Source organism: Pelodiscus sinensis, chromosome 6 (genome assembly GCF_049634645.1).
Source record: "Pelodiscus sinensis isolate JC-2024 chromosome 6, ASM4963464v1, whole genome shotgun sequence".
Taxonomy (NCBI): Eukaryota; Metazoa; Chordata; order Testudines; family Trionychidae; genus Pelodiscus; species Pelodiscus sinensis.
In genome coordinates, this window is record NC_134716.1 from 109,812,125 (window position 1) to 109,838,884 (window position 26,760).

At 44.6% G+C, this 26,760-nt stretch overlaps 1 protein-coding gene across 9 annotated transcripts in view; it reads right to left on the reverse strand.

The window, feature by feature from the left end:
- MALT1 (MALT1 paracaspase) overlaps positions 1 to 26,760 on the reverse strand; it is a 114,123-nt gene that overhangs the window by 57,395 nt on the left and 29,968 nt on the right. For all 9 annotated transcript variants that reach the window (XM_006116548.3, XM_075932620.1, XM_075932616.1 and 6 more), the window contains exons 3-4: positions 3,251 to 3,372; positions 2,223 to 2,373 (exon numbers count right to left, since the gene is read on the reverse strand). In XM_006116548.3, the coding sequence (XP_006116610.3) occupies positions 2,223 to 2,373; positions 3,251 to 3,372 (273 nt within the window). The remainder of the gene's footprint in view (positions 1 to 2,222; positions 2,374 to 3,250; positions 3,373 to 26,760) is intronic.

Genomic DNA, 26,760 nt, shown 5'->3' on the forward strand with positions numbered 1-26,760 from the left:
GAAAGCTCATGATACCATCTACATGTTCTGTTAGTCTTTAAGGTGCTGCAAGACTATTTGTTGGTTTTTAAGTTTTTCCAGTTACAGACTAACTTGGCTAAACTTCTGCAAAATTTCCAAGCAATGGAGTTAAGGAACAGTAAAAATGTGACTATTAGTTGTTCATCTGTAACATTCATTTAAAAAGTCCTGTGGATTATCCTGCCAAAATAACCACCAAAACCACACAGCCTCTGAAACAGGGAGAAATAAATAGTGTTAAAACAATAAGACCTAAGAAGTGGACTGCAAACTCTACTTAACTTTGGTGCTAACTAGATGGATTCAAGTGAGCAGATTTACTAAACTCTGAGAGGCTACTAAACTCTGAGAGGCTCTGGGAGACAGACCCATAGTCTCCTATAGACAACCACCTAACCTCAAGATGATTCTTACCAACAACCACAGGACATACCACACTAATACCAACGCTGGTACCTTCCCTTGCAACAAACTCTGTTGCCAGCTTTGTCTACATATTCACTCTGCTGATACCATTATTGGACCTAACCAAGTGAGTTATAAGATCAAGAGCACATATTCCTGCGCATCTAGAAATATAATTTATGCTCTCATGTGCCGAAAGTGTCCGTCTGCTATATACATTGGACAAACGTCTCAGACACTTTGCCAAAGGATCAATGCCCACAAGACAGATATTAGACAGGATCACAAAGAAAAAACAGTTTCTTGCCATTTCAACCAGAAAGGACATTGTCTCAATGACTTGATTACCTGCACCCTGCTTCAAAGGCCTTTTAAGAATACACTTGAAAGAGAATCCTCTGAACTGTCATTCATGCTAAAATTCGACACTTTACACTTAAGTTTGAAAAACACTCTAATTATCTTACCCATTACAAAGATAGCTTCCCCAATTATCACCTCTAATATCATTATCTCACAGACATTTACCTCCCCCCCGGCATTCCCCTTCTGTTCTGAAATTTGATTTGTCCTTTTCATATGTGTTCATTTTTTTTAATTGTATCCTTTGGTATATATGGTTGTAACAATTTTCTTCCACTATTTGATCTGAGGAAGTGGGTCTGACCCACGAAAGCTCATCACCTAATAAACCATCTTGTTAGTCTTTAAAGTGCTACATAGTCCTGTTTTTTTGTTTTAGTATCATTAACTGTGTAGTTGTAAACTTACAAGAATTCTAGTCACACAGAAAGCATTATTTCACTCAGTTTATAAAACAAACACTGGATGCAAAAAGTACTTGTCTACATAAAGTCACTTTTTTTTTAACCTATTGCTCAACACATATATAGTGGTTTATATTCTCAAAGTGCTGTGTATTAGGGCTAGTTCACAAGTTAATCTCCTCTCAATTTGCTTGGTGCAGCATATGTCTGTTGATGTGCCACCACAGCTATGCTGAATCATGGCAGGCATATTAGGAGCAATGGAGTCAAGGCTACACCATTAATTCCCACATTCCCACTTACTTGGGGGACAGGAGGACAACAATACATAGCAAGCTCTGCAGAACCTGTTTTCCCTCTCTCTACCTCTCTGTATGTCATAATGGCTGTGTCTAGACTGCATCCCTTTTCTGTAAAAGGGATGCAAATTAGACACATCGCAATTGCAAATGAAGCGGGGATTTAAACCCCCCCCCCCCCCGCCCCGCTTCATTTGCATAAAAATGGCTGCCGCTTTTTCCTGGCTCGGAGCTTTGCCGGAAAAAAGCGCCAGTCTAGACGCGGATCTTTCGGAAAATAAAGCCTTTTCCGAAAGATCCCTTATTCCTTATTCTAGACTGGCGCTTTTTTCCGGCAAAGCTCCGAGCCGGAAAAAAGTGGCAGCCATGTTTATGCAAATGAAGCGGGGGGGATTAAATCCCCGCTTCATTTGCAATTGCGATGTGTCTAATTTGCATCCCTTTTACAGAAAAGGGATGCAGTCTAGACACGGCCAATATGTATGGGTAGCCAGCTCAAGGCAGAGAGGCATAAAACACCCCCTTCACTAATGTGTGTAATTATGAATACTGGCAGACAATCTAGGCTTGAGCTAGTTAAGTCATTACAGCAAGTGAAAGACTCTCCACAGCAGACTGAATTTAGCAGATGCATATTTACATTATGCCTACTGAATGATGAGCTAGTTCATCTTTCCCACCCCAAAATCTGCACAGAGGGGACCCATTGTGAAAGCCATTTTCAACTTACCATAAGACATTCCCTGGATATCACAAACGTCGAGTTGTGCCCACCGACTGAACACAAAGGAAGAATCGCTGTTCACTCGACAGATGTAAAACCCAGAATCACTTACACTCACTGGGTTAAATATCAACTCTGGGGAATTCCCATGTGGAACCTGTATTACATATGAGCCACAGAAAAATTTAACTGAAACTGACTGGTGCTGCTTTGGAGAAAACATTAGAATATTTATTTCTAGCAATGACAATATGGACTACTATCACATTTTCTTAAAGTCTATTTCAAACTAGTTTTGTCCTCAGCCTTTAATGTTTTAAAGACAAATTTTGATTCAAGGACAGATTGGTGTTGCTGCTATTAAATAAAAAGGGACATTAGAAATTTTCTTAGAGTGCATGTTCTTTCAGGAACTTCAATTCTCAATCTTTATATCTTTTCCACAAATAACTAGATGAGATTCCCAAAGCATTATTTCAGTTAGCATTTATGTCATATCAGTACTGTCATAAGCAGACATAATCAAATCTGAACTGGAAACTGTTAGGCTACGTCTACACTGGCCCCTTTTCCGGAAGGGGTATGTTAATTTCAGAAGCCGTAATAGGGAAATCCGCGGGGGATTTAAATATCCCCCGGGGCATTTAAATAAAAATGTCCGCCGCTTTTTTCCGGCTTTTAGAAAAGCCGGAAAAGAGCGTCTACACTGGCCCCGATCCTCCAGAAAAAAAGCCCTTTTCCGGAGGATCTTATTCCTACTTTGAATTCCTTTGAAGGACTTTAATATCATTGCTAATATAAAGGTTCATTAATAGGCATTCCTATTACAGGAAAATATGCCTAGATAAAAGATTGTGCTCTGCTTTAACTGGGGAGTGCTACTCAGGCTCTAGAAATATGGAGCATATGCAGCAACTTTGAGCCAGTTGTAGAAGGATGGATGACAGTTTTTTGGTAAGGATTTATATTCTGCAGACTGACTTTTACCCAATACCTCTGTCAAATCCCTGAGATTTCCTATATTTGGTTATTACCTCTTTTTCCTGTTTGAACCACTGATAGTGCACAAATGGAAGTCCAGTTGCCCAACAACATAGCTTGACCGTTTGTCCAGATAGTACCGCCTTAGGGTCTGGCTGTACAACAATCTTTATTCCTTAAAAAAAAAAAGAGAGAGAGAAAGTTAAGACATCACAAGAATGAGCTTTCTTCTACTTATATTCTGAAAGTTAAATATTGTTGCACAATTAGAACGACACTGCTGTACTTTTGCAGTCAATCTACCTACTACGTGTACCTTACAATTGTCTGACTTGTTTAACTACAGTAATTAAGATTAGTTGTAAAAGGTACATTGATGGTTACATACTTTTTTAATATTAAAAATTATTACTTTATTTCACTTTTTAACTGCCACAGCACTTTTTAACTGCTCAACTGAAGGTTGAGGGTCTGTTGCCAGAGAAAGGATTTAACTTTTTGTAGACTAGACAAGTTCTTTCAAAATATGTATTAAATACAAATTCACAAATCACATTTAAGGCCCCAATACACAGCCACAGTGGAATGTAGGGGACTCAGTGTGAACAAGAATAAGGCCTTTTAAATGTTTTGTTCTGTTCTTGATATGTTGCTGTTTGATATCTCATTTTTATTACCCATTCTTGAATTTATCCAATAAAATTATTGTAGCCAAACAGGGGCATTTCTAAACTCATTTCTTCATAGAGACTTGTTTTTTTCCCCAAAAATTGTTTTTCCATTTTTGACAGAAATGGGTGATCCTTACTGGGTACCCAGATTACCACCTGTAGCCCATCACCTTGGGGGAGGAGGCGGGAGCAGGAGTCGGCCACCCCACACTTGGGGCAGCCAGCTCCAGCTGCTGGCCCCCTTTGTGCAGGATCCTGCTTACTCAGTTAACCAGTTAAGTCTAAGGTTTAACTGATTAGGGATGTAAAATCCTGGTTAATCAGTTAAAGTGAACATCTATTTATTCTAGGGATGTAAGTTGAGTAGTTGACCCCAGTAAGCCTAGACTTATCAGGTAATCAAGTCACGACTCGACCACTTGCTACTCCTCACCTTGCTGCCTCTATATCAGGAAAGTGGGGGAAGAAGGAGCTGGTGCTTGGGGGAGCCAGCTTAAAAACCGGTTCCTCCCCAGCACCATCTCCGCACTGCATGGACAGGGGAGGCAGACAGCAGCTCTTACTACATTTAAAACACAGAGGCACAGCAGAAACTGGGACTGCTCAGTCCTGGATTTTACCAGGTCCCAGACCTACCTTGCTGCAGCTCTGCATTTTAAATACAGGAAGAGATGAGCTGCCTGCCTGCATGGCTCCTACTGCATTTAAACTTCAGAGCTACAGCGGGGGTAGCTCTGTCTTGCACCTCTCCTTTGATACAAATTATATCAACTACACTATTAGTCAATTACCTGCTTCTCAACATACTTAATTCATTCACCTGTTGGTTTTTCTATGAACATGTGTGTTTACGGCCTTTTCCCCTATTTTGATTGATCATCTGGTGGGAATTTTTTCCAGATGAGGAAACTAGACATGAAGAAAAGTCCAGTGTTTAGGGCACTAGCCTAAGATTTGGGAGACCAGCACATAGTTTCCTGCTCTACCATACTTAGTGTGATCTTGGACAACTCACTGACAACTTGTTTTCATGGAGAAATTGACTAGAATAGTTACTATGGAATAAACTATTCTGCAGTAATTCCCCATCTGGATACTCTTAAACAAACACAGAAGTCCTCTGGGGAGTTACTGTGGAAAAGCTATACCACTCTAACTTCACACTAACTTATCATAAAATAACCTCCCCATGTAGACAAGTCTCCCATCTGTAAAAATGCACTTCCCTCCCTTACAGGAGCATTGTGTATTGAGTATACGAGGCATTGGTGAGACCCCATTTGGAATACTGTGTGCAGTTCTGGTCTCCCATGTTTAAGAAGGATGAATTCAAACTGGAACAGGTACAAAGAAGGGCCACTAGGATGATCCGAGGAATGGAAAACCTGTCTTATGAAAGGAGACTCAGAGAGCTTGGCTTGTTTACCTTAACCAAAAGAAGGCTGAGGGGAGACATGATTGCTCTCTTTAAATATATTAGAGGGATAAATACCAGGGAGGGAGAGGAATTATTTAAGCTTAATACCAATGTGGACACAAGAACAAATGGATATTAGCTGGCTAGTAGGAAGTTTAGACAGATTAGAAGAAAGGTTTCTAATCATTAGAGGAGTGAGGTTCTGGAACGGCCTTCCAAGGGAAGTAGTGGGGGCAAAAGATCTATCTGGCTTCAAGACTGAACTAGATGGGTTTATGAAGGGGATGGTTTGATGAGATAACATGATCTTGGTAATTAATTGACCATTCATTATCAGTGGTAAATAGGTCAATGGAGGGATGATAGGAGTTACTATAGAGAACTTTCTGGGTGTCTGGCTGGTGAATCTTGCCCACATGCTCAGGGTTTAGCTGATCGCCATATTTGGGGTCGGGAAAGAATTTTCCTCCAGGGTAGATTGGCAGAGGCCCTGGAGATTTTTCGCCTTCCTCTGTAGCATGGGGTACAGATCACTGATGGAGGATTCTCTGCATCTTGGGGTCTTCAAACTATTTGAAGGCTTCAATATCTGAGATATAGGTGAGAGGATTATTCTAGGAGAGGGTGGATGAGATTCTGTGACCTGCATTATGCAGGGGATCAGACTAGATCCGTGGTCCCCAACCCGGCGCCCGCCGGGCCCTTTACGTGCGCCCGCGGAACAATCTGGGCTGGCCCCGCCCCCGGGCGTGCGGCAGGTGCCAGCCTCAGGCGCATGGCCGGCCCCGGCCCCGGGTGCGCCACGCGTGCCCTTGTCGGCCCTGGCCCTGCCCCCCGGTGCGCCGCGCGTGCCCTGACCCTGGCCCTGGCCCCAGCCGTGCGTGCCCTTGCCGGCCCCGGCCCTGGGGGCGCCGCGCATGCCCGCACCGGCCCCAGCCGCGCAGAACCTGGGCGGCCCCTGCCGGGGATTGCAGCACATGCTGCTGCCAGCCTCGGACGTGCGGCGCATGCTTGGCCCCACCCCAGTCACGTGGCCGGTGAGCGGCCCCGCCCCCTTACGCACAGCACGTGAGCGGCCCCACCCCCAAGCGCCCAGCAGCCCCAAAAGGTTGGGGACCACTGGACTAGATGATCATAATGGTCCCTTCTGACCTTAAAGTCTATGAGTATTGTGTATCACAGAATAATAGAAATTAAAGGCAGGAAAAAACCCTGATAAGTCACCGAGTTCAGCCCAAGCATTGAGAAAGGGCCAGCTAAACCAAGACAACCCTTGACAACTCTTTATCTAACCCGTTCTTAACAAACTGCCAATGATAAGTATTGCACAACTTCCCTTGGAAACCTATTCCAGAGCTTAACTAATCTTATAGTAAGAAAGCTTTTCCTAATATCTAACCTAAATCTCCCTTCTGCCAATTACTTCTTGATCTATCTTCAGTGGATATGAAAGAAAATTGATTCCTCTATTCTTTATAACAGCCATTAACCTATTTGAAAATGTATCAGGTTTCCACCAAGTTTTTTCTAAAGACTATATATTTCCATTATTTTAAATCTTCAGGTTCCCTAATCATTTTATCGTTTCTGTTATTCCCTTCTGGACTCTTTCCAATTTGTCCATACCTCTCCTCATTCAAGCTGAGGCCTTCTAAGCACTGAGTAGAGCATGCCATATTTTACTTACAACACATCTGGTAATACACCCCAAAATAATAACTTTTTAACGACTGCATTACATTGTGGTGTATTATAACCTCAGAGTACTACCACAAAATGGTTACTTACCTTCTCATAACTATTGTTCATAACCATTCCAAATCAGGTGTTCATGTGCACGTTAGCTGGAAGATTTTCCCCTAGCAGCTAGCAGTAGGGTTAGCCTGGGTGCCCTCTGGAGTTGGGGCTCCATGATGAGCAATATGGTGCCCCACAGATTCCTACCTCCTTCCATTACTTCCTGTTGGTTGCTCCTATAGAGGGATAGGAGGGAAGGTACCGGAATAGACATGAACAATACATCTAGAAGAACAACAGTTATGAGAAGGTAAGTAACCATCTTCTTTGTGTATTTGTTCATGTGCATTCCAAATCAAGTGATTCCAAAGCCAAGATTCAGGCAGTGGTGTTAATGCAGCATACTCTTCCAAAGGCTCTCATATCCTTGGACTGCTGGGTAATCACATAATGGCCTGTAAAAGTGTGGATAGAAGACTATGTTGCAGCTCTGCAGATTTCTTGAGTGGGAATGAGAGCCAGAAAAGCTGCTAATGAGGCATGTGCCATGGGAGAGTGTGCTGAGAGTGGTGGCAAAGATAGGCTCACTCGGTTATAATAGTCCTTAATACAGGCTACTGCATTAATCCACGATGAAATGCATTGGGACGACACAAGATGACCTTTCTTTTTTGGCCACTGCTATGAATAATTGAGGGGACTGTCTAAGGATTTCATTTGGTCAGTATAAAAAACTAGCACTCTGTGCATGTCCAGAGAGTATAGCCTCTGCTCATGGTGATTAGCATGAGGTTGAGGCTAAAACACGGGAAGAAAAGTCCTAGTTCACATGGAACGGGGAGATCACCTTTGGTAAGAATGCCAGATGAGGTTGGAGCTAGCTGTACCTTGTCCTTATAAAAACAGTATTGGGGGGTTCTGAGGTGAGAGCTCTAAGCTTTGATACTCTTCTGGCAGAAGTTATAGCTATGAAGAATGCTGCCTTGAATGACAAGAAAAACAGCGTGCAAGTGTTGAGTAGTTTACATAGAGGACACACAAGTTTGGATAGGATTAAGTTAAGGTTCCAGGGAGGAACCAGTTTACGGACTTGAGTGTTGTCTGTCTTGACCCTTTAAGAAGAGGTTAACCAATGGGTTTGTGAACATTGAGATCCATGATTAAAAGTCAATATGGCAGCTAAATGTAATCTGATAGAAGAGAATGAGAGCTTCTGTTGCTTAAAATGGCAAAAAATAATCCAAAATGAAGGGTACTGGGACATGCAGCAGGGAGAAACCATGTTGACTGGACCAGACTAAAACTCTCTTCCACTTTGCAGTGTAAATAACTCCAGTGGAGGGTTTCCTGCTGCCCAGAATAACTTGTCTAAGCTTGTCCAAACATAATAGCCTCAAGGGGTTTTGCCAGGGAGTTTCCACATATAGAGGTGGAGAGACTCAAGGTTCAGGGGGCATAAACAGCCGTGGTCCTGTGTGAGAAAGTCTGGGAATATTGGAATATGTCAGAACCTCCACTGACATATCTATAGAGAAGTATGCCAATGCTGACAGGCCAAAGCTGGGGCTACGAGGATGACCTGTGCTTGGTGCTGTCTGATTTTTAACTGCACTCTATAAACAGTCGTAGCGGTGGAAAAGCATACAGGAGATGCTGTACCCAGTGGAGGAGAAATTCTGGAACTGAATAGAATTGGTGACACTTTCTGTTGTGATGAATTATAAAGAGGTCTATCTGGGGAAGTCCCCACCTCTGGAAGATTGAATGAGCCACTTCCAGATGAAGGGACCATTTGTGAGACTGGAAGAAGCAGCTGAGACTGTCTGCTAAATCATTCTGTGTACCTGGTAGATACACAACCTACAGATGTATTGAGTGATCTGCACAGAAGTCCCATAACCTAAGGGCTTCATGACACAACAGAGAAGAGCATGGACCACCTTGTTTGTTGATATAAAACATTGCCATTGTGTTGTCTGTATATGACCTGACAAGTGGGGCCTGAATGTCTGGCAGTACTGCTGTATTGTGAAAGGGACCCCAGAGCAGACTTGCTATTGGTTAAGCTACCACAGGAGGGAATCTTCAGGAGTAGCATTAATAGCCTATCCCAACGGTAAGTTGATGCTAGCCATAGCTGAAATAGTCTGAGTCTTAGCCTCATGTACCTTACCACATACGTGCATGAGACCATGTGGCCCAAAAGTTTGAGGCAGATCCTGGCCGTGGTTGTGGGGAAAAGTTCTGAGAGTCTGAACGATGGAGGCCATGGCCTGAGACCATTCCACGGGCGGTAGGATCTTGCATAGGTCAAATCCAGAACTGCTCCGATAAACTCTGTTCTCTGAACCGGGAGGAGAGTAGATTTGGATTCACTGAGCAGGAGGCCTATCTTGTCAAAAGTGCTTCTGATGAATGTCACATAGGCATCTTCCTGAGTCCTGGACCAACCTTTGATGAGCCAGTCACCCAGGTACAAAAAAACCTGCACCCCATATCTGTGGAGAAAGGTGGAAACCAAAGCCATACGTTTCATAAATACCTAAGGGGCTGAGGAGAGTCTGAAGAGGAACACTGTGAATTAGTAATGCTTGTTGACTACTACGAATCTCAAGTATTTCCTGTGAGTTTGATAAATCAAGATGTGGAAGTATGCCTCCCTCAAGTCGAGAGGGAAGTATCAGTCGTTTTTCAGAGAAGAAACTATGGATGCCAGGGAAAAAATTTGGAATTTGAGCTGAAGAATTTGTTGAGCTCCTGCAGGTCCAAAATGGAATGAAGTTTGCCTTTGGCTTTTGTAATTAGGAAGCAGTGGGAGTAAAACCCCTGCTCTCTGCTTTCTGAAGGAACCTCTTCTATTGCCCCCAGAGATAGAAGCACATGCACTTTCTGAATTAGGAGTTGCTCATAGGAATGGTTCCTAAAGAGGGATGGGGAGTGGGAGGCCGAAAACTAGATGGAATGCCCCCTGTCTACCATGCACATTGGTCTGAAGCAGTTTGGGACCACGCACGGTAGAAAGGGGATAGTCAGGAAGAGAAGGTAAGATGGGGTGGATCCAAAGAAATAACCAGGACTCTGTCCTCAATCAGACCAACAAAATTGCTGCTAATGGTTAGATGAAGGTATGAGCTGACCAGAGTCTTGCCCTGATGATGGCTGTTGGAGTCTCCTTCTAGGCCCCTATTGATGGCCCTGAGGTGGGTAAGAGTGGGACTGTACCTGAGGCGTAAAGTGTCTATGCTGAGTAGCAGGGGCATAGACTCCTAAGGATCTAAGAATCATTCTTGAGTCTGCTAGACTGTGCAGCCTCTTGTCCATTTTCTCAGAAAAAAAAAAGGGATGTACCCTTGAAGGAAAGTTCCTGAATAGCATCCTGGACCTCATAAGGCAGTTCCAAGATTGTACCCTGGTTCCCCTTCTCATGGCTGTGTCAGGGGCCATGACCCTCATAGCGGCATCTGCCATATCTAAAGCACCCAGCAAGGATACCCTAGAAACTAGCTTTCCTTCCTCTAGAGCAGTGGTCTCTAACCTTTTTAACCACAAGATCACTTTTTCAATTGAAGTGCAATGTAAGATCTACCTCAAACCCAAATAGCCTTACCCCGCTTCCTTTCCGCCCCTTCTCTGAGGCCCCCACCCCTGCTCCACCCCTTCTCCGAGGCCTCATCCTGCTCATTCCATCCCTCTTCCTCCCCGATCCTCACTCACTTTCACCAGGCTGGGGTAGAAGCTTGGGGTGCAGGCTCTGGTCTTGGGCCAATATGTTTGGAGTGTGGGAGGGGCTCCGGGCTTAGCTCAGGGTAGAGGAGTAGGGCTCAGGAGGAGTTTCAGGGTGCAAGCTTTGTGAAGGAGTTTGGGTGCAGGGGTCTTATGTCTGGGGCAGGAGGTTGGGTGCAGAAAGAAGTTCAGGAAGCAGGCTCTGGCTGGGCACTGTATAACTGAGATGGCTTCCGGGTAGTGGAGCAGTGTTGTTAAGGCAGGCTTACTCCTGCCTTGGCCTTGCACCACTCCTGAAAGCAGCTGGCATGTACAGCAATGGCTCCATGCACCATGTGCTGCCTCTCATCTATAGGCACTGAGCCCACAGCTTCCAGGAAAGGACAGCACCCCCTGCTCTGTCTTTCTCAGGGGCTGCAGGGACATGCCAGCCACTTCCAGGAGCAGCAATTTCCATAGGGTTAAGTACTCCAGCCACAGCATGTTGGGCATTTTAGAACTTACTACTCAAATAATTAAATTTAAGAGTAAGAAAGAAATTAAAATTATGAAATGCATAGACCAGTCAAAACCCAAAACTAACCCACTTGGCAAGCAATAAAAGTAGTAACAAGAACCCCCAACGTACGTGTTGGGTCAGGAGAGGAGAGGGAAAGACTGTGTGTGTTGGTGAAAATGACAGAGTGTGAGAGTGACAGAGATTTGCATTGCCACGCTCGCTCCATCCCCTTCACTCTGTGTGGAGATAGGGTACAGAAGTGGGGGGAGGAGGGACACCCTGACTTAGGGCCCCCCTTCTCCGTCCCACATCCTGCACAACAAGCAGGAGGTTCCCAGGGGGGCAGCTCCAAGGCAGAGGGCAGGAGCAGCAGGACAGAGGTTGGAGAGGCAACTGAAGTGCCAGCTCTTGATAGCTTCCAGGCCAAACCAGTCAGGATCCCCTGTCAGAGGCTCCAAGATCTACCTGGTTGGTGACTGCTGCTCTAGAGTTGTCAAAAATTTGACATAGGAGTCTTGGGAGAGTAGCTCCATAAATTTTGATAAGGTGCTGCAGGTATTGAAATTTTATCTGCTAACTGGTGCTTGCTGGTTAGAAATATGGAATTGAAGACCCCTCACAAAGTAGACCTTCCTGCTGTACAGGTCCAAGCATTTCACCTCCCTGTTCTTTGGGGATGGGCTGTAGAGACACATGACATTCCCAGTGGTTCACTGCATCCACCACTAAGGAATCTGGGTGAGTGTGACAATAGAGATGTTCAGACCCTCTCAATGGATCAACAACATCTCTTGTTACACTTGGCAGTAGGAAGCAAGGAGGTTGGTGTCATAATGTGTTAGTAGTATTCGAAATGGACCCAATGAGGGGCAAGGCAATGCAGCCAGGGGTCAAGGAAGACAGAATATCTACAAAAGGGTCAACATCCTCTCTACCACCTTCTCCACTTGTATGTTGAGACTCTGAGCCACCCTTCTAAGGAGTTATTGAAGGGCTTTATAGTCTTCCAGAGCTGGGGATGGAGCCAAGCCTATACGCACCTTATCAGGAGAGGAGGGGGAGGAGAAGGTGCCTGTCAGTGGCTGGAGCTTGTGTTATATTGGACCTGTTGGGATAGGTGGTTGAATTCCCATGCCGGCATACACTAAAAGCATCAAAGGTGGTGCTGACATCGGCAGCAGTTCTGGGGCTGGTGTTGGTGCCAGTGGTACTGGTATTGTCATTGTCGGTACTGAAGAGGGAGGTATCGGTGCTGGTGCCGTTATCAGTATCGATGCCAATGTCAAAACTATCTGCAGTGCCAGGCCTGGCAATAGAATGGAAGCCAAGACAGTTATGTGCACTGAAAATGTTGGTAGCTCCGCCCTGCACACTGTCAGTGAGGCTGTCAGCACCTGTGGTGGGACAAAGGTGGCTGATGCTACTGATGATGCCTTTGAGTATCGGCCTTGGCTCTGACTCCAGCCTTAGTGAAAACCTCAGGGAGTCCAAAAGGGCCATTGGGTTTGGGGTTGCCACTGAAGCTATGTCTAGACTGCAGGCTTCTTTCAGAAAAAGCTTTTCCAGAAGAGATCTTCCGAAAAAACTTCTTCCGAAAGAAAGTGTTCACACTACCAAAGCGCATCGAAAAAGCAGTCTTCTTTTTCGAAAGATAGAGTATGTCTATACTACATGGCTCCATTAACAGAGCCATGTAGATTACCTTTGTAGACATAGGAAAATGAAGTGGCAATTTAAATAATCACTGCTTCGTTTAAATTAAAATGGCTGCCGTGCTGTGACGATCAGCTGTTTGTCGGCACAGTGCTGTAATCTGGACGCTCCACGGTTGACATCAAAGGTATTTGTCAACCTCCCCGGTATGCCTCGTAGGATGAGTTTTACTGGGGAGGTCAACAAATGCCTTTGATGTCGACTGCGGAGCATCCAGACTACAGTGCTGTGCCAACAAACAGCTGATCGGCACAGCGCGGCAGCCATTTGTAACGCAGAATTATGTAACTAACCTCAATGCCCATGTGTTATCAATGTTGCAAATGATTATGTAGCGACAAGTTATGTAACCATATGATTGGATATAACTGTAACCACTGTGTAAGGAAGAGTGTAATGTCACTTGTGTATCCTTGGGAAAAAGGAACTGTGTAAAGATCAAGAAAAGTCTGTATGCCCAGTATATTTGATATATGTCAATCAACTGTCTTATATCTGTAAAGGTGATCTCTCAAAATGGCTGCCAAAACTCCATTTTGGATTAATTCTATTATCTGGCATCCATCACTGGTCTGGTTTGTGGCACGTACCACACGTCCCACAGGTATGCCAGTTACCTGTTAAGATTTGAATATAATGGGATGTGTGGTATGATGTGTCAACCAATTAACTTAAAAGTATGCTAATATAGCATCCTTTAATAACCGATCACCTGTATTTGTTTTCTGAGCTGTTATCCAATCAGTTTAAAGAAGCATCATCCTGCAACCAATCGGTTTAAACCACGGAACTCATGAATATTCGCGAACCCAGGCTATTTAAGCCTCTGCCACGCAGCAGTTGTGGTTGCGTCGGGCTGCTCCGGGTTCGTCGGGTTCCGTCGGCTCTTAGGCTAGGCTAGGGAGTGAATGAGGTCCAAGTCTCTGTCCTAGGTTTTGGTATGAGAGAGGTCTAATTAGTCTTTTAGGCATAGCTGGGTGGAAGGCTCATGCTATCCTACTACTTAGGCTTAAATTAGTGTAGTTAGCATAGGTTTTAGATTAGATTTAGATATCGTCGTCGTGTCTGTCCGGCAGGCTGCGTCGGTTCGAAGCATTTTGGCCGTCTTCGAGTCTGTTTGGCAGGTGCATCACGATTAGTTTAGGTTATATTTTAGAATAGCTTAGAATAGGAACAGAGTCTACTACCGCCAATCCTGCCGTTCCGAAGTGCGGAGAAGAGGAGCCGAAGGCCAGAGGCTTCGTGGAAGACGAACCAACCGCCGCCGCACTCAACCTACACTTCGAGGGATCTCCTTGGTAGATCTTCGCCCGAGGCTCTAAAACAGCCAAAGGCTAGAAGGTCACTAAGCGTCAGGATCGTCCGCCGAGGGACGCCTAGCTGTTCCTCACCCGAGGCCCTAAAGGACCAACGGCTCGAGGTCGCTAGCACCACCACCATCATCCTAGCGCCAATAGACTCTGTAAGTAGGTATAGGGACCTTGGAGGGACTGCCCCTCAAGGTCCACGTAGTATAAATTGGGACTGCCCCCTATAAGTTTAATTGAGGTATATACTGTTAAATTTGTTGTAAATAATATAGTCTTGTGGTTTAAATTTAATTATCGTGTTAAGTTTTTATTGGTGCGATGCCCTCTGATAAACAATCTCCAGGTGATTAGATACTGGTGGACACCTCGCACCTGAGATACCATCCCGTAGCAGATGAGCCCAGTTACTATGTAACTGTCCGGAGAGCTAGTTTTCATAGCTTCTCTGAATCTGTTAAATTTGGTAACACATTTTAATTTAAATGAAGCGGCGATTATTTAAATCGCCCCTTCATTTTCCTATGTCTACAAAAGTAATCTACATGGCTCCGTCGACAGGGCCATGTAGTGTAGACATACCCCTAGTGTCCACACTGAATGGACGCTATCTTGCATTTAAGCTGTGATTACTATGGATGGAGTGGCCACCATGGCACCGTGCTTTCTCCTCTTTTCTTTTCTTTCGAAAGAACTCCCATCCACACATGCCTTTTTCCAAAAGAGCTCTTTTGGAAAAAGGTATCTTCCTCGTAGAAAGAGGTTTACCAATGTCAGAAAAACCCCTCTGTTCTTTCAATTATTTTTGAAAGTACGCAATTGCAGTGTGGGTGTAAACTGGAGTTTTTTTGGAAAAACGGCCATTTTTCAGAAAAAAATCTGCAGTGTAGACATACCCTGAGTGGGCCATGGTGCCATGTACCAGTACCAATCCCAAATGGAAGTTGCTGGTACTCTGATAGGATGTGTCGGAGGTATCTGTGCACAACCAAGGAAGAGCTATGCTTGCAGGCAATGAGCCCTAGTATGAAGATTCACTTCTCAGATCCTGTTGTGATGTAGGGGAGTGGTGTATCCATGAGTGTTGAACTATCATTAGGGTCATGCTATACATCAAGTCCTGAGCTGCTTGGAAGGCCTTAGGCATTGAAAGGCACAACAATATCCTTTGGTGGCTCCAGATATCAGGCTGGATGTGGAGTGTTCAGCCCCTGGGATCTTCCCCCCCAATTCAGGTGCCTCTGCTGATGCCTGGTGGCCTGACTTGGGTCTCACTCCTGGCATGTCCTTGGATTTATACTTGCATGTGGGAGATCTCCCTCTGTCTGGCCTTTTTCTTCTGTGGCACTGGTGACTGTGAATGGTGCTGCAAGTCCTTAGACACTGTCTTAGGCTGAGTTGACTGCACTGGGGCATTACACACCACGGAGGAAGGACTTGGCATCAAGTCTGGGACTGGAGTACTGCTTTCATGAGCAATATCTTCAGTTGTTGATCTCTATCCGTGAAGGTATGGGTAAAAAGGTTTTGCAGATCGCACAACTGTCTTTCTGATGATCCTCTCCCAAACTCTTCAAGCAGGAAGTGTGGGGGTTGCTTCTGGGCATGCACTTACCAACAGAGTCACAGGCTTTGAAGCCTGGAGACCCAGGCATGCCCTGGTGCTGAGGCACAAGGGAGGAAAAAACAAACCTCCCCACTAAAACTTAACTATGAATAAATTACAACTCAAACTATTTTATTATGAACTACCAACTATTTAACTATTAAATAAATATATGAAACAACAGAGAAGCTACTGCCCTTCCAAGCACTGGGGAGTTCCAGCTAACCATCACTAGCAGAAAGAAGGAAATGAAGAGGGAGGCAGGATGTTATGTTGCACACCATGGAGGGGTGACTCCAGGGGGTGTTCAGGCTTACTCTACGGCTAGCTACTAGGGGAAAAATCTTCCAGCTAATGTGCACGTGCATGCACAAAACACCTGATCTGGAATGCATATGAACAAATGATCAAAGAACTAGTAGTTATTCCCCATTTTTTGTAACTGTGCATTTGATTTGTTCTTCGTAAGTGAAATACTTTGCACTTGTCTTTATTGAATTTTATCTTGTTGATTTCAGACTAATTATCCAATTTATCAAGGTAATTTTAAATTCTAATCCTATGCTCCAAAGTGCTTGAGTCCTCTATCAACTTGCTGTCTTTGACAAACTTTATAAGCATGTTTTTTACTCCATTACCCAAGTCATTAATGAAAATCTTGAATAGTACTAGACCTAGGTACTGACCACTCTAGTATCCTAGTTTGACAGGAAACACTTGCTAACTGCTCCTTAGTATGGTCTTTCAACTATTGGTACACCTACTTTCTAGTAATTTCATCTAGACCACATTTTCCTAGTTCTCTTATAAGACTGTCATGTGAGACTGTATCAAAAGTTTTACTAAAATCAAGATATAATCACATCTACTGCTTCTCCCCATCCAGGAAGCCAGTAATTCTCTTTAAAATGGAACTTAGAAAATTTGTTTGATATGATTTATTTTTGACAAATCCATGCTGACTATTTCCTATACATCTATTATCTTCTAAGTGATTACAAAGTAGTCACTCACATTAATGGATTGTGAGACACTTAGATACAGCAGTGATGAGGTTCTTATCATATATGGAAGAAGTAAAACATTTTACAAATATAAAATTTGAAAAAGAATTTTTTTTAAAAGTCAATACTTCTACAGAAAAATTTAAATGTACACAAACATTAAAAAAAGTTTCAAAAATGTTCAGGAATTTCTTTTAAATCAGCACCAGTTTTTGCTGACATATGACAAAATATGTAAGAAAACCAAATTCTCTGAAAGACTAGCGTTTCCCATTCTGTGGAGATATTACAGTAACACTAGCAAGTTCTGAGAAAACTAATTTAAACATTTTTCAGAAATTAGTTTGTTTTCCTGTAAAATGTCTATAACTTCACCTTTAAGTAAATATTTTAGCATAATATAATTGCCTCTTACTACAAGAAAATTGTTAAGATGCAAATTTTTGGTTCTATAGGTTGGATATCCATAGACTAGCACCCTCAGGACCTGACAAGTCCCAGCCAAGGGAGCTTGTTGGACCAGGGGAAGACAGGGTTCTCCCAGGAGCTCTGGCCTCCCAGATGGCTCTCCTCCTGGCTGTTGCTACTCCTGGCCCCCGGTGGCAGCTGGGCTGGCCCTCCTATCCCCCAGTGGCTACTGAGCTGCCAGCCCCCAAGGGCTGCCAACTGCCAGCTCCTTGCTAGACATCCAGATGACAGCCACTGGAGCTCTCTAGTCCAGCAACATCTGTATTGCAACTGAACCACAGATGTCGCCAGACCAGAGAGTCCTAAACCAGAGAGATTCAATTTGACTTTGTAATAGATTACAAATGGGTGTTACAGATTCTTGAATTTCCTTTGAAAGAGGACATGCAGAAGTCTTAAGGTGTGGTTTTACCCAGAAAAGTGGCTAATAGTGATATGTGTCATGGTTTCTGTTTGTCATCTTTTACTCATTTCTATGTAGTTTACAAGTGAAAAGATGATTTGACCCTAAGTGTCCGTTCTATGTAAACTTGACTTACCACTGACCTGTCTACATTTCCAAGGGAAAAGGGGCAATCACCTTGAAGAGGCAATCACTCTTCCTAAATTTCAAAAGTATGGCTCACTAAGGTTGCAGAAGGTTGAGCAGTATTACTGCAGACAGTCTGCCAGTTTAGGCCTTCTGGATAGGAGGTTAGCAAACCAAGGGAGATTGGGAAGGGAGCTTCTTCGGATCCGGTTTGCTTTTGATGATTTTACCGCAGAACTCTGGGAGAGAGAACTGACAAATGAATTACATAGGAAAGGAAGTTACTGTTTGGATTTTTTTTGTTATCCCAAAAGGGGAAGGTTAGTATTTTTTAGTTTAGCTGGGGAAAACAGAGGCAATGGGCAGGTAATCCATTACTACAAGCATGTGTAACAGCATTTTATACATATGAACATGATAGATAAACCCGCCTATCTTCTTGGGCATCATCCCCAGTAAGAAGATTTTGCCAGCAAAATTCTGCCCTCAGTTACCCATGTAACTCCATTGTCTTCATTGTATAGGTGCATCACTTTCAAAGAGATTTTCCCCCATAGTATTAATATTTACATATTATTTAGATGATGTGAATGTTCAGGAAAAATGCTTAGGATAAAACTAGGATTAGCAAAAACAATTTATAGCAACATCTATGATAACGTAAAGACATCTGTCACAACTGAGAAATGATCCAGCCACAAATTTTAAAGAAAGAAACATAGAAAACATTCAAGTAAATGTGTAAAATCAATCTTACTGGGTCATCAGATCAAAATGGCGATATTACCAATACATTTTGACCTCAAAGTTCAGTGCCAATCCAAGTTTCTGCAAACCTGAATAATTAACAGTTATTTTTTCTTTAAAACAACAAAATAATCCAATCCAGGCAAATTCTACCATTTTAAAAAGCTATTTTGTTATATTCAGTCTTACCACAGACTTTGTCATTATCAAAACCTTATGGTCTGAATTATCAGGGTAACTCTAAGCCAGCAGACCTAGCCTTAGTTAAACAAGATAGAGGAGGTTTCCTTTTTGATGTATCATACTGTCCTCACTCTGGTCTGGAATATGCTACATATTGTTATAGGCTGACATATCAGCAGAACTGTGTGTGGGTCCTGGAAAGTTATATTAATTTGGCTGTACTGCCTCACATGGAATCATAGAATCATAGAATAATAGGACTGGAAGGGACCTCAAGAGGTCATCGAGTCCAGCCCCCCGCCCTCAAGGCAGGACCAAGCTCAGTCTACACCATCCCTGACAGATGTCTATCTAACCTGGTCTTAAATATCTCCAGAGAGGGAGATTCCACCACCTCCCTTGGCAATTTATTCCAATATTTGACCACCCTGACAGTTAGGAATTTTTTCCTAATGTCCAATCTAAACCTCCCCTGCTGCACTTTAAGCCCATTACTCCTTGTCCTGTCCTCAGAAACCAAGAGGAACAAATTTTCTCCTTCCTCCTTGTGACACCCTTTTAGATATTTGAAAACCGCTATCATGTCCCCCCTTAATCTTCTTTTTTCCAAACTAAACAAGCCCAGTTCATGAAGCCTGGCTTCATAGGTCATGTTCTCTAAACCTTTAATCATTCTTGTCGCTCTTCTCTGTACCCTTTCTAATTTCTCCACATCTTTCTTGAAATGTGGCGCCCAGAACTGGACACAGTACTCCAGCTGAGGCCTAACTAGTGCAGAGTAGAGTGGCAGAATGACTTTACGAGTTTTGCTTACAACACACCTGTTGATACAACCTAGAATCATATTTGCTTTTTTTGCAACAGCATCACACTGTTGACTCATATTCAACTTGTGGTCCACTATGACCCCTAGATCCCTTTCCGCCATGCTCCTTCCTAGACAGTCGCTTCCCATCTTGTATGTATGGAACTGATTGTTCCTTCCTAAGTGGAGCACTTTGCATTTCTCTTTATTAAACCTCATCCTGTTTACCTCTGACCATTTCTCTAACTTGCTAAGGTCATTTTGAATTATGTCCCTATCCTCCAAAGAAGTCGCAATCCCACCCAGTTTGGTATCATCTGCAAACTTAATAAGCGTACTTTCTATCCCAATATCTACATCATTGATGAAGATATTGAACAGTACGGGTCCCAAAACAGACCCTTGAGGAACTCCACTTGTTATCCCTTTCCAGCAGGATTTAGAACCGTTAACAACAACTCTCTGACTACGGTTATCCAGCCAATTATGCACCCACCTTATCGTGGCCCTATCTAAGTTATATTTGCCTAGTTTATCAATAAGAATATCATGCGAGTCCGTATCAAATGCCTTACTAAAGTCTAGGTATATGACATCCACCGCTTCTCCCTTATCCGCAAGGCTCGTTATCTTATCAAAGAAAGCTATCAGATTAGTTTGGCATGACTTGTTCTTCACAAACCCATGCTGGCTATTCCCTATCACTTTATTACCTTCCAAGTGTTTGCATATGATTTCCTTAATTACCTGCTCCATTATCTTCCCTGGGACAGACGTTAAACTGACCGGTCTGTAGTTTCCTGGGTTGTTCTTATTCCCCTTTTTATAGATGGGCACAATATTTGCCCTTTTCCAGTCTTCTGGAATCTCCCCTGTCTGCCATGATTGGAGATGCATTCACTCTAGCTTCATGTCCCCTTTCTGACTCAGATCCAACGCCTACACTGAGTAGTTATTTACAGCCAGGAGATGCAATAGGGATCAGATTGCTAAAGCTGTCACTGCACTTTCCAGACTCAGAGACTGTCTCCAATGCACAGTTAACTTGAGTGTTGCCCCATTTTGACTTGTGCACACATTCAACGTCTCAGCTTTAAGTCCTGCTCTACACTACAAAGTTTTGCCAGCACAGGTATAGGCTAAGAACATTTGGGAGGTGAGAGGGGACAACAAACCACACAGTTGTGAACACTTGTGAAAACGGGTCTGATATTCCCCTGCTCCTGGAAGCATCCCAGCAAAGAAGTTCCTAGCTGTGAGTCCCTACTGGACTAGAAGAGACAGGACTTGTCCTTCCCTTGCATGGTATCTGGGGAGGTGAGAAAAAAGGAAGGGGAGATCAGACCTTCTTCCAAGTACCTTTTGAGTTAGCCCATGGTTAGAACACTGTGAAATTTCAGATGTAAACAGCTAAAAATGAGAAACTGATCGCTGGTTGTGAAATGTATCAAAATGGACCATGAATTTAGTAGAACCTTCCTCATATGGCTAGCATTCCATCCCTTTAATCATCTTTGCCATCTGGTCAGTGAGGAGGGAGAAACAGCAACAAGAAACTTGGAAACGGCAGAGATGCTTAATGACTTCTTTGTTTCAGTCTTCACCGAGAAGTCTGAAGGAATGCCTAACATAGTGAATGCTAGTGGGAAGGGGGGAGGTTTAGAAGATAAAATAAAAAAGGAACAAGTTAAAAATCACCTAGAAAAGTTAGATGCCCGCAAGTCACCAGGGCCTGATGAAATGTATCCTAGAACACTCAAGGAGCTGATAGAGGAGGTATCTGAGCCTCTAGCTTGGAAAATCATGGGAGACAGGAGAGATTCCTGAGGACTGGAAAAGGACAAGTATAGTGCCCATTTATAAAAAGGGAAATAAGAACAACCCAGGAAACTACAGACCAGTTAGTTTAACTTCTGAGCCAGGGAAGATAATGGAGCAAGTAATTAAGGAAATCATCTGTAAACACTTGGAAGATGGCAAGATAGGAAACAGCCAGCATGGATTTGTAAAGAACAAATAATGTCAAGCCAATCTGATAGCTTTCTTTGATAGGATAACGAGTCTTGTGGATAAGGGAGAAGCGGTGGATGTGGTATACCTAGACTTTACTAAGGCATTTGATACAGTCCAGCATGATATTCTTATCGATAAACTAGGCAAATACAACTTAGATAGGGCTACTATAAGGTGAGTGCATAACTGGCTGGGTAACCGTACTCAGAGAGTAGTTATTAATGGTTCACAATCTCGCTGGAAAGGTATAACAAGTGGGATTCCGCAGGAATCTGTTCTGGGACCAGCTCTGTTCAATATCTTCATCAACAATTTAGATATTGGCATAGAGAGTACACTTATTAAGTTTGCAGAAGGATAGGGTCATAATTCAAAATTATCTGGACAAATTTGAGAAATGGTCTGAGGTAAACAGGATGAAGTTTAATAAAGACAAATGCAAAGTGCTCCACTTAGGAAGGAACAATCAGTGTCATACATACAGAATGGGAAGCGACTGTCTAGAAAGGAATACGGCAGAAAGGGATCTAGGGGTTATAGTGGACCACAAGCTGAATATGAGTCAGCAGTGTGATGCTGTTACAAAAAAAGCAAACATGATTCTGGGATGCATTAACAGGTGTGTTGTGAGCAAGACACAAGAAGTCATTCTTCCGCTCTACTCTGCACTAGTTAGACCTCGGAGTATTGTGTCCAGTTCTGAGCACCGCATTTCAAGAAAGATATGGAGAAATTGGACAGAGTCCAGAGAAGAACAACAAGAATGAATAACGGTCTAGAGAACATGACCTATGAAGGAAGGCTGTAAGAACTGGGTTTGTTTAGTTTAGAAAAGAGAAGATTGAGGGGGGACATGATAGCAGTTTTCAGGTCTCTAAAAGGGTGTCATAAGAAGGAGGGAGAAAACTTGTTCATCTTGGCCTCCGAGGATAGAAGAAATTGTTACTCACCTTGAGCATTAGCATCTCTTCGAGATGTGTGTCCCCGTGGGTGCTCTACTATAGGTGATGTCCCCATGGGTGCTCCACTATAGGTGTTGGGCTCATTCCGGCGCCGCAATCTGGAAAGTTTTCACCAGCAGTAGCCCCCTCCGGAGGACAGCGCATGCGCAGAGATGTCTTGCGCTGTTCGCGCCTTTTCTGCGTCACTCAGTCCGACGCACCAGTTCCTCCTAGCTGGAACATGTGAAATACAGAAAGACAAGAGCTCTGAAGCAGGGAGGAGGGCAGGTCGTGGAGCACTCATGGGGACACACATCTTGAAGAACAGATGTTAGTGCACAAGGTGAGTAACAATTTCTTCTTCTTTGAGTGATGTCCCCGTGGGTGAGTATGAGTAACCCAAATGGCGGATCGTGCTTCGGAATTATCTGTGCACAGAAGAAAGAACTGCTTGAGCGACTGCTACATCCGTAGCTCTGACATGATCAAGGGCATAATGCCTAGCAAACGTGGATGACGACAACAAGGTTGCCGTGCGGCACATGTCTCGTAGCGGGACGTTCTTCAGGAATGCTGTGGAAGTAGCCATGCTCCTGGTCGTGTGCGCTGTTGGTGTACAGGGCAGGGGCCTGCCCCTAAGGGTGTAGCAGCAAGTGATGCAGTTCACGATATACGATGATATACGTTGTGACAACAGTTGTTGACCTTTAGAACAGGTTGCCACTGATGATAGTAATCGTGGGGACTTCTGGAAGGGACGCATTCTGTCCAAGTAGAATGCAAGCACCCTTCTGATGTCTAATGTATGTAAACGCGTCTCCTCGGGCGTAGCATGTGGTTTGGGATAAAAAAATAGGAAAAACCATAGGCTCATTGACGTGGAATGACAAATTAACTTTTGGCACAAAGGCTAGGTGACATCTCAACGTGACACCTTGTTGAGTGAATAATGTGTAGGGAGGATCGGCAGAGAGTGCAGCGAGTTCGAAAACTCAGAGGGCTGACGTGATCGCCAGGAGAAAGGCGACTTTAGTGGTGAGAGTCTGTAAGTCACAAGTTGCGAGTGGTTCCAACAGTGGATGAGTAAGAGTGTCCAGTACAAAGGTAAGGTCCCATGGTTCTGAGGTAGGCCTGTGTGGTGGGTAGAGATTGGAAATATCTTTAAAGAACCTCTTCGCAAGTGGATGTGCGAAGACAGAAGAGCCCTCTATCGGAGGGTGAAAGGCCGAAAACGCTGCCAAATGGACTCTTAGGGAAGCGACCGCCAAGCCTTGCGAATGCAAGTGGAGTATAGTCTAGGATGTATTGGATAGTCGCCTGGAGAGGGTCAATGCCCTGTGAATGGCACCAGGCGTGGAAGCGGCGCCACTTGTAGAGATAAGATCTCTGAGTGGTCTGACGCCTGCTTTGTACCAACACGTCTCTGACTGCTTGGGAGCAGGTTAGTTCTGGCCCTTAGAGCCAGTTAGGAGCCACGCTGTTAGATGCAAATGGGCGATGTTTGGATGGAGAAGATTGCCGCGTTGCTGCGAGAGCAAGTTGTGCAGTTGTGGAAGTCGTTGAGGTCGGGATAGCGACATCTTCATAAGCTGTGGCAGCCAGGTCTGACGAGGCCAGAAGGGAGCGACCAGGATTACTGTTGCTGCATTGGCTAGTATCTTTCTTATCACTCTGGGTATCAGTGGAATTGGGGAAAGGCGTAGAGGAGACGGTATGTCCCCCAATTGAGCAGGAAGGCATCTCCCTTCAATCGGCTGCCTATGCCAGCTCTCGAGCAGTAATAGCGGCATTTCTTGTTGTTGTGGGTGGCAAAAGTCCACTTCTGAGTAGCCCCATAGCTGAAAAAGATTGCGGGCTACACAGTCGAGGAGTTCCCATTCGTGCTGGGAGTGGAAGGATCTGCTGAGTGCATCTGCAATGATATTGTTCCTGCTGGGGAGGTAGGAGGCTGTGAGCGTGACGCCATGGCAAATCACCCAGTTCCAAAGGCGTATTGATTCCACACAAAGTTCTGGATCTGGCCCCGCATTGGCGATTGATGTAGTATACAGTGCATATGTTGTCCGTGAGAACATGTAGTGTGGTTCCCTGGATCTGGTGGACGAAGTGGCGGCAAGCATTGAAAACTTCCCTGAGCTCCAGGAAGTTTATATGGAGTAGGGATTCCTGGTGGGACCACAAGCCGTGGACCTGATGCTGTCGCATATGTGCTCCCCAGCCTACAAGGGACGCGTCTGTGGTAAACTGGATTGACAGGGCTTGAGCGCAGAAGAGAACACCCGCGAGAGTATTGGCAGGGTCGAGCCACCATGTGAGCGAGTCTTTGACGCGGGCAGGAATAGACGTGAGCTTGTGGATATTTGTCATACCGGGTCTGTAGACTGCCAGAAGCCAATGTTGCAGGCACCACATGCGAAGACAAGCGTGTGTGATGACATACGTTGTAGACGCCATAAGGCCTAACAACTTCAGGCAGGTAAGGTAAGAAACTGCCAGAGCAGTAAGCAGGATGATCGATAGGTCTCAGATGGAGTGAACTCTGTCTGTGGGTAGGTATGCCACAGAGGTCATAGAATCCAGTCTGGCGCCAATGAATTCGATGGACTGGGCCAGGCCCAGAGAAGATTTTGGAAGATCGTTGATTAGTCCAAGAGTCTCGAAAATACCTCTCGTAACGGTAACTGCGGTCTCAGACCCCAGGCTTCTTTTGGGTGAGGAAGTACCAGGATTAGAAGCCTTTCACTCTGAATTGATCCGGTACCCTCTCTACTGCCCCAATGGTAAGTAGGCACGAGACCTCTTGGTGCAGAAGAGGTTCATGAGAGGGGTCTCTGAAGAGGGACAGAAAGGAGGGGAGGGAGGGGGCCGAGTAGAGAAAGGGATGGTGAAGCCTGACGTGAGGATCTCTCAGACCCAACGGTCTGTGGTTATAGCGAACCAGCGCAGGTGGTATGGTCTCAACTGGTGATGGAATAAACTGGCCATGACATGTGGCACCTCTGTAAGGGAGATGGCACGCAGTCCCTTAATCGACACGTCAAACCTGCTGCCGAGCGTGCTGCTGGCTGGAAGCTTTGCTGGGCTGTGATTGGCGTTTCTGTGGTCGTTGCCTCTGTCTAGGCTGATCGTATGGCCTGAAGCGAGGCGTGGCATAAGAGAATGGTCTCTGTTTGTTGTAGGGCCCAAATCTCTTGCGTCTGTATGGTGGAGTGTACGTCCCGAGCGTCCTCAGTGTCATGCAAGAGTCTTTGCTAGAATGGAAGACTTGATTGATATTTTTGGCGAAAAGCAGCTGATGATCAAAAGGTAAGTCCTCCACTTTTGATTGAAGGTCCTTTGGGACAAATGCCAGGTGGAGCCAGGAGGCACAGCGCATGACCACTAATGTCGCTGTGGTCCTAGAGGCTGTGTCAGCAATATCAAGGGTGATTTCTAGTGCTGTGAGGGCTGCTCTGTAGCCCTCCTGCACTACAGCCTCAGGTAAGTATTCCAGGATCTCAAGATCTGCCTCTTGGTCTCAGATAAGTATTCCAGGAGAGTGACCAGCTTGGTATAATTGTCAAAATCATGATTAGTGAGGAGAGCCGCGTAATTTGCCATCCTGAGGGTTGCCGTGGCAGAGGAATAAATTTCTGCCCGACAGATCCAAACATTTTGCGTCCTTATCAGTGGTCACGTTTCTACCCTGTGCTATCTTTTCTCTCTGTTGTGGGGCATCCATGACGATGGAATTGGGCTGAGGGTGCGTAACCAAGAACTCCGTATCCTTAGACGATAAGAAATATTTCTTATCAGCCCACTTGTTCGTGGGCAGTGCAAAGGCTAGAATTTTCCAGATGTCGCTGGCAATCTCCAGGATGACCTAGTCAAAGGGGAGTGCTATCTTGGATCTTTGAGACGTGGTCTGCTATTCCTGGGACTGGGTTACTCTCTTAAAGAGTTCCTGGAACTGTTTGTAGTCGTCTGGAGGGGAAGAATCACCCTGAAATACTACATTGTCTAGTAAAGAGGATGACTGATCTGTGGGGTAGTCCATGTGCTGCTGCTCACGGTCGGAGGGCAGATTATCATCTCTCTCATCTTGACTAGAGGTCGAGGGCGCATCACCTGTGGGCGTTGAAGGAGCCTGCCGAAGAGGTGGGATGTCCTGGGCCGGATGCTGCGGAGACTGTGATTGTCTGCGCCTCGGCGATCTGCAGG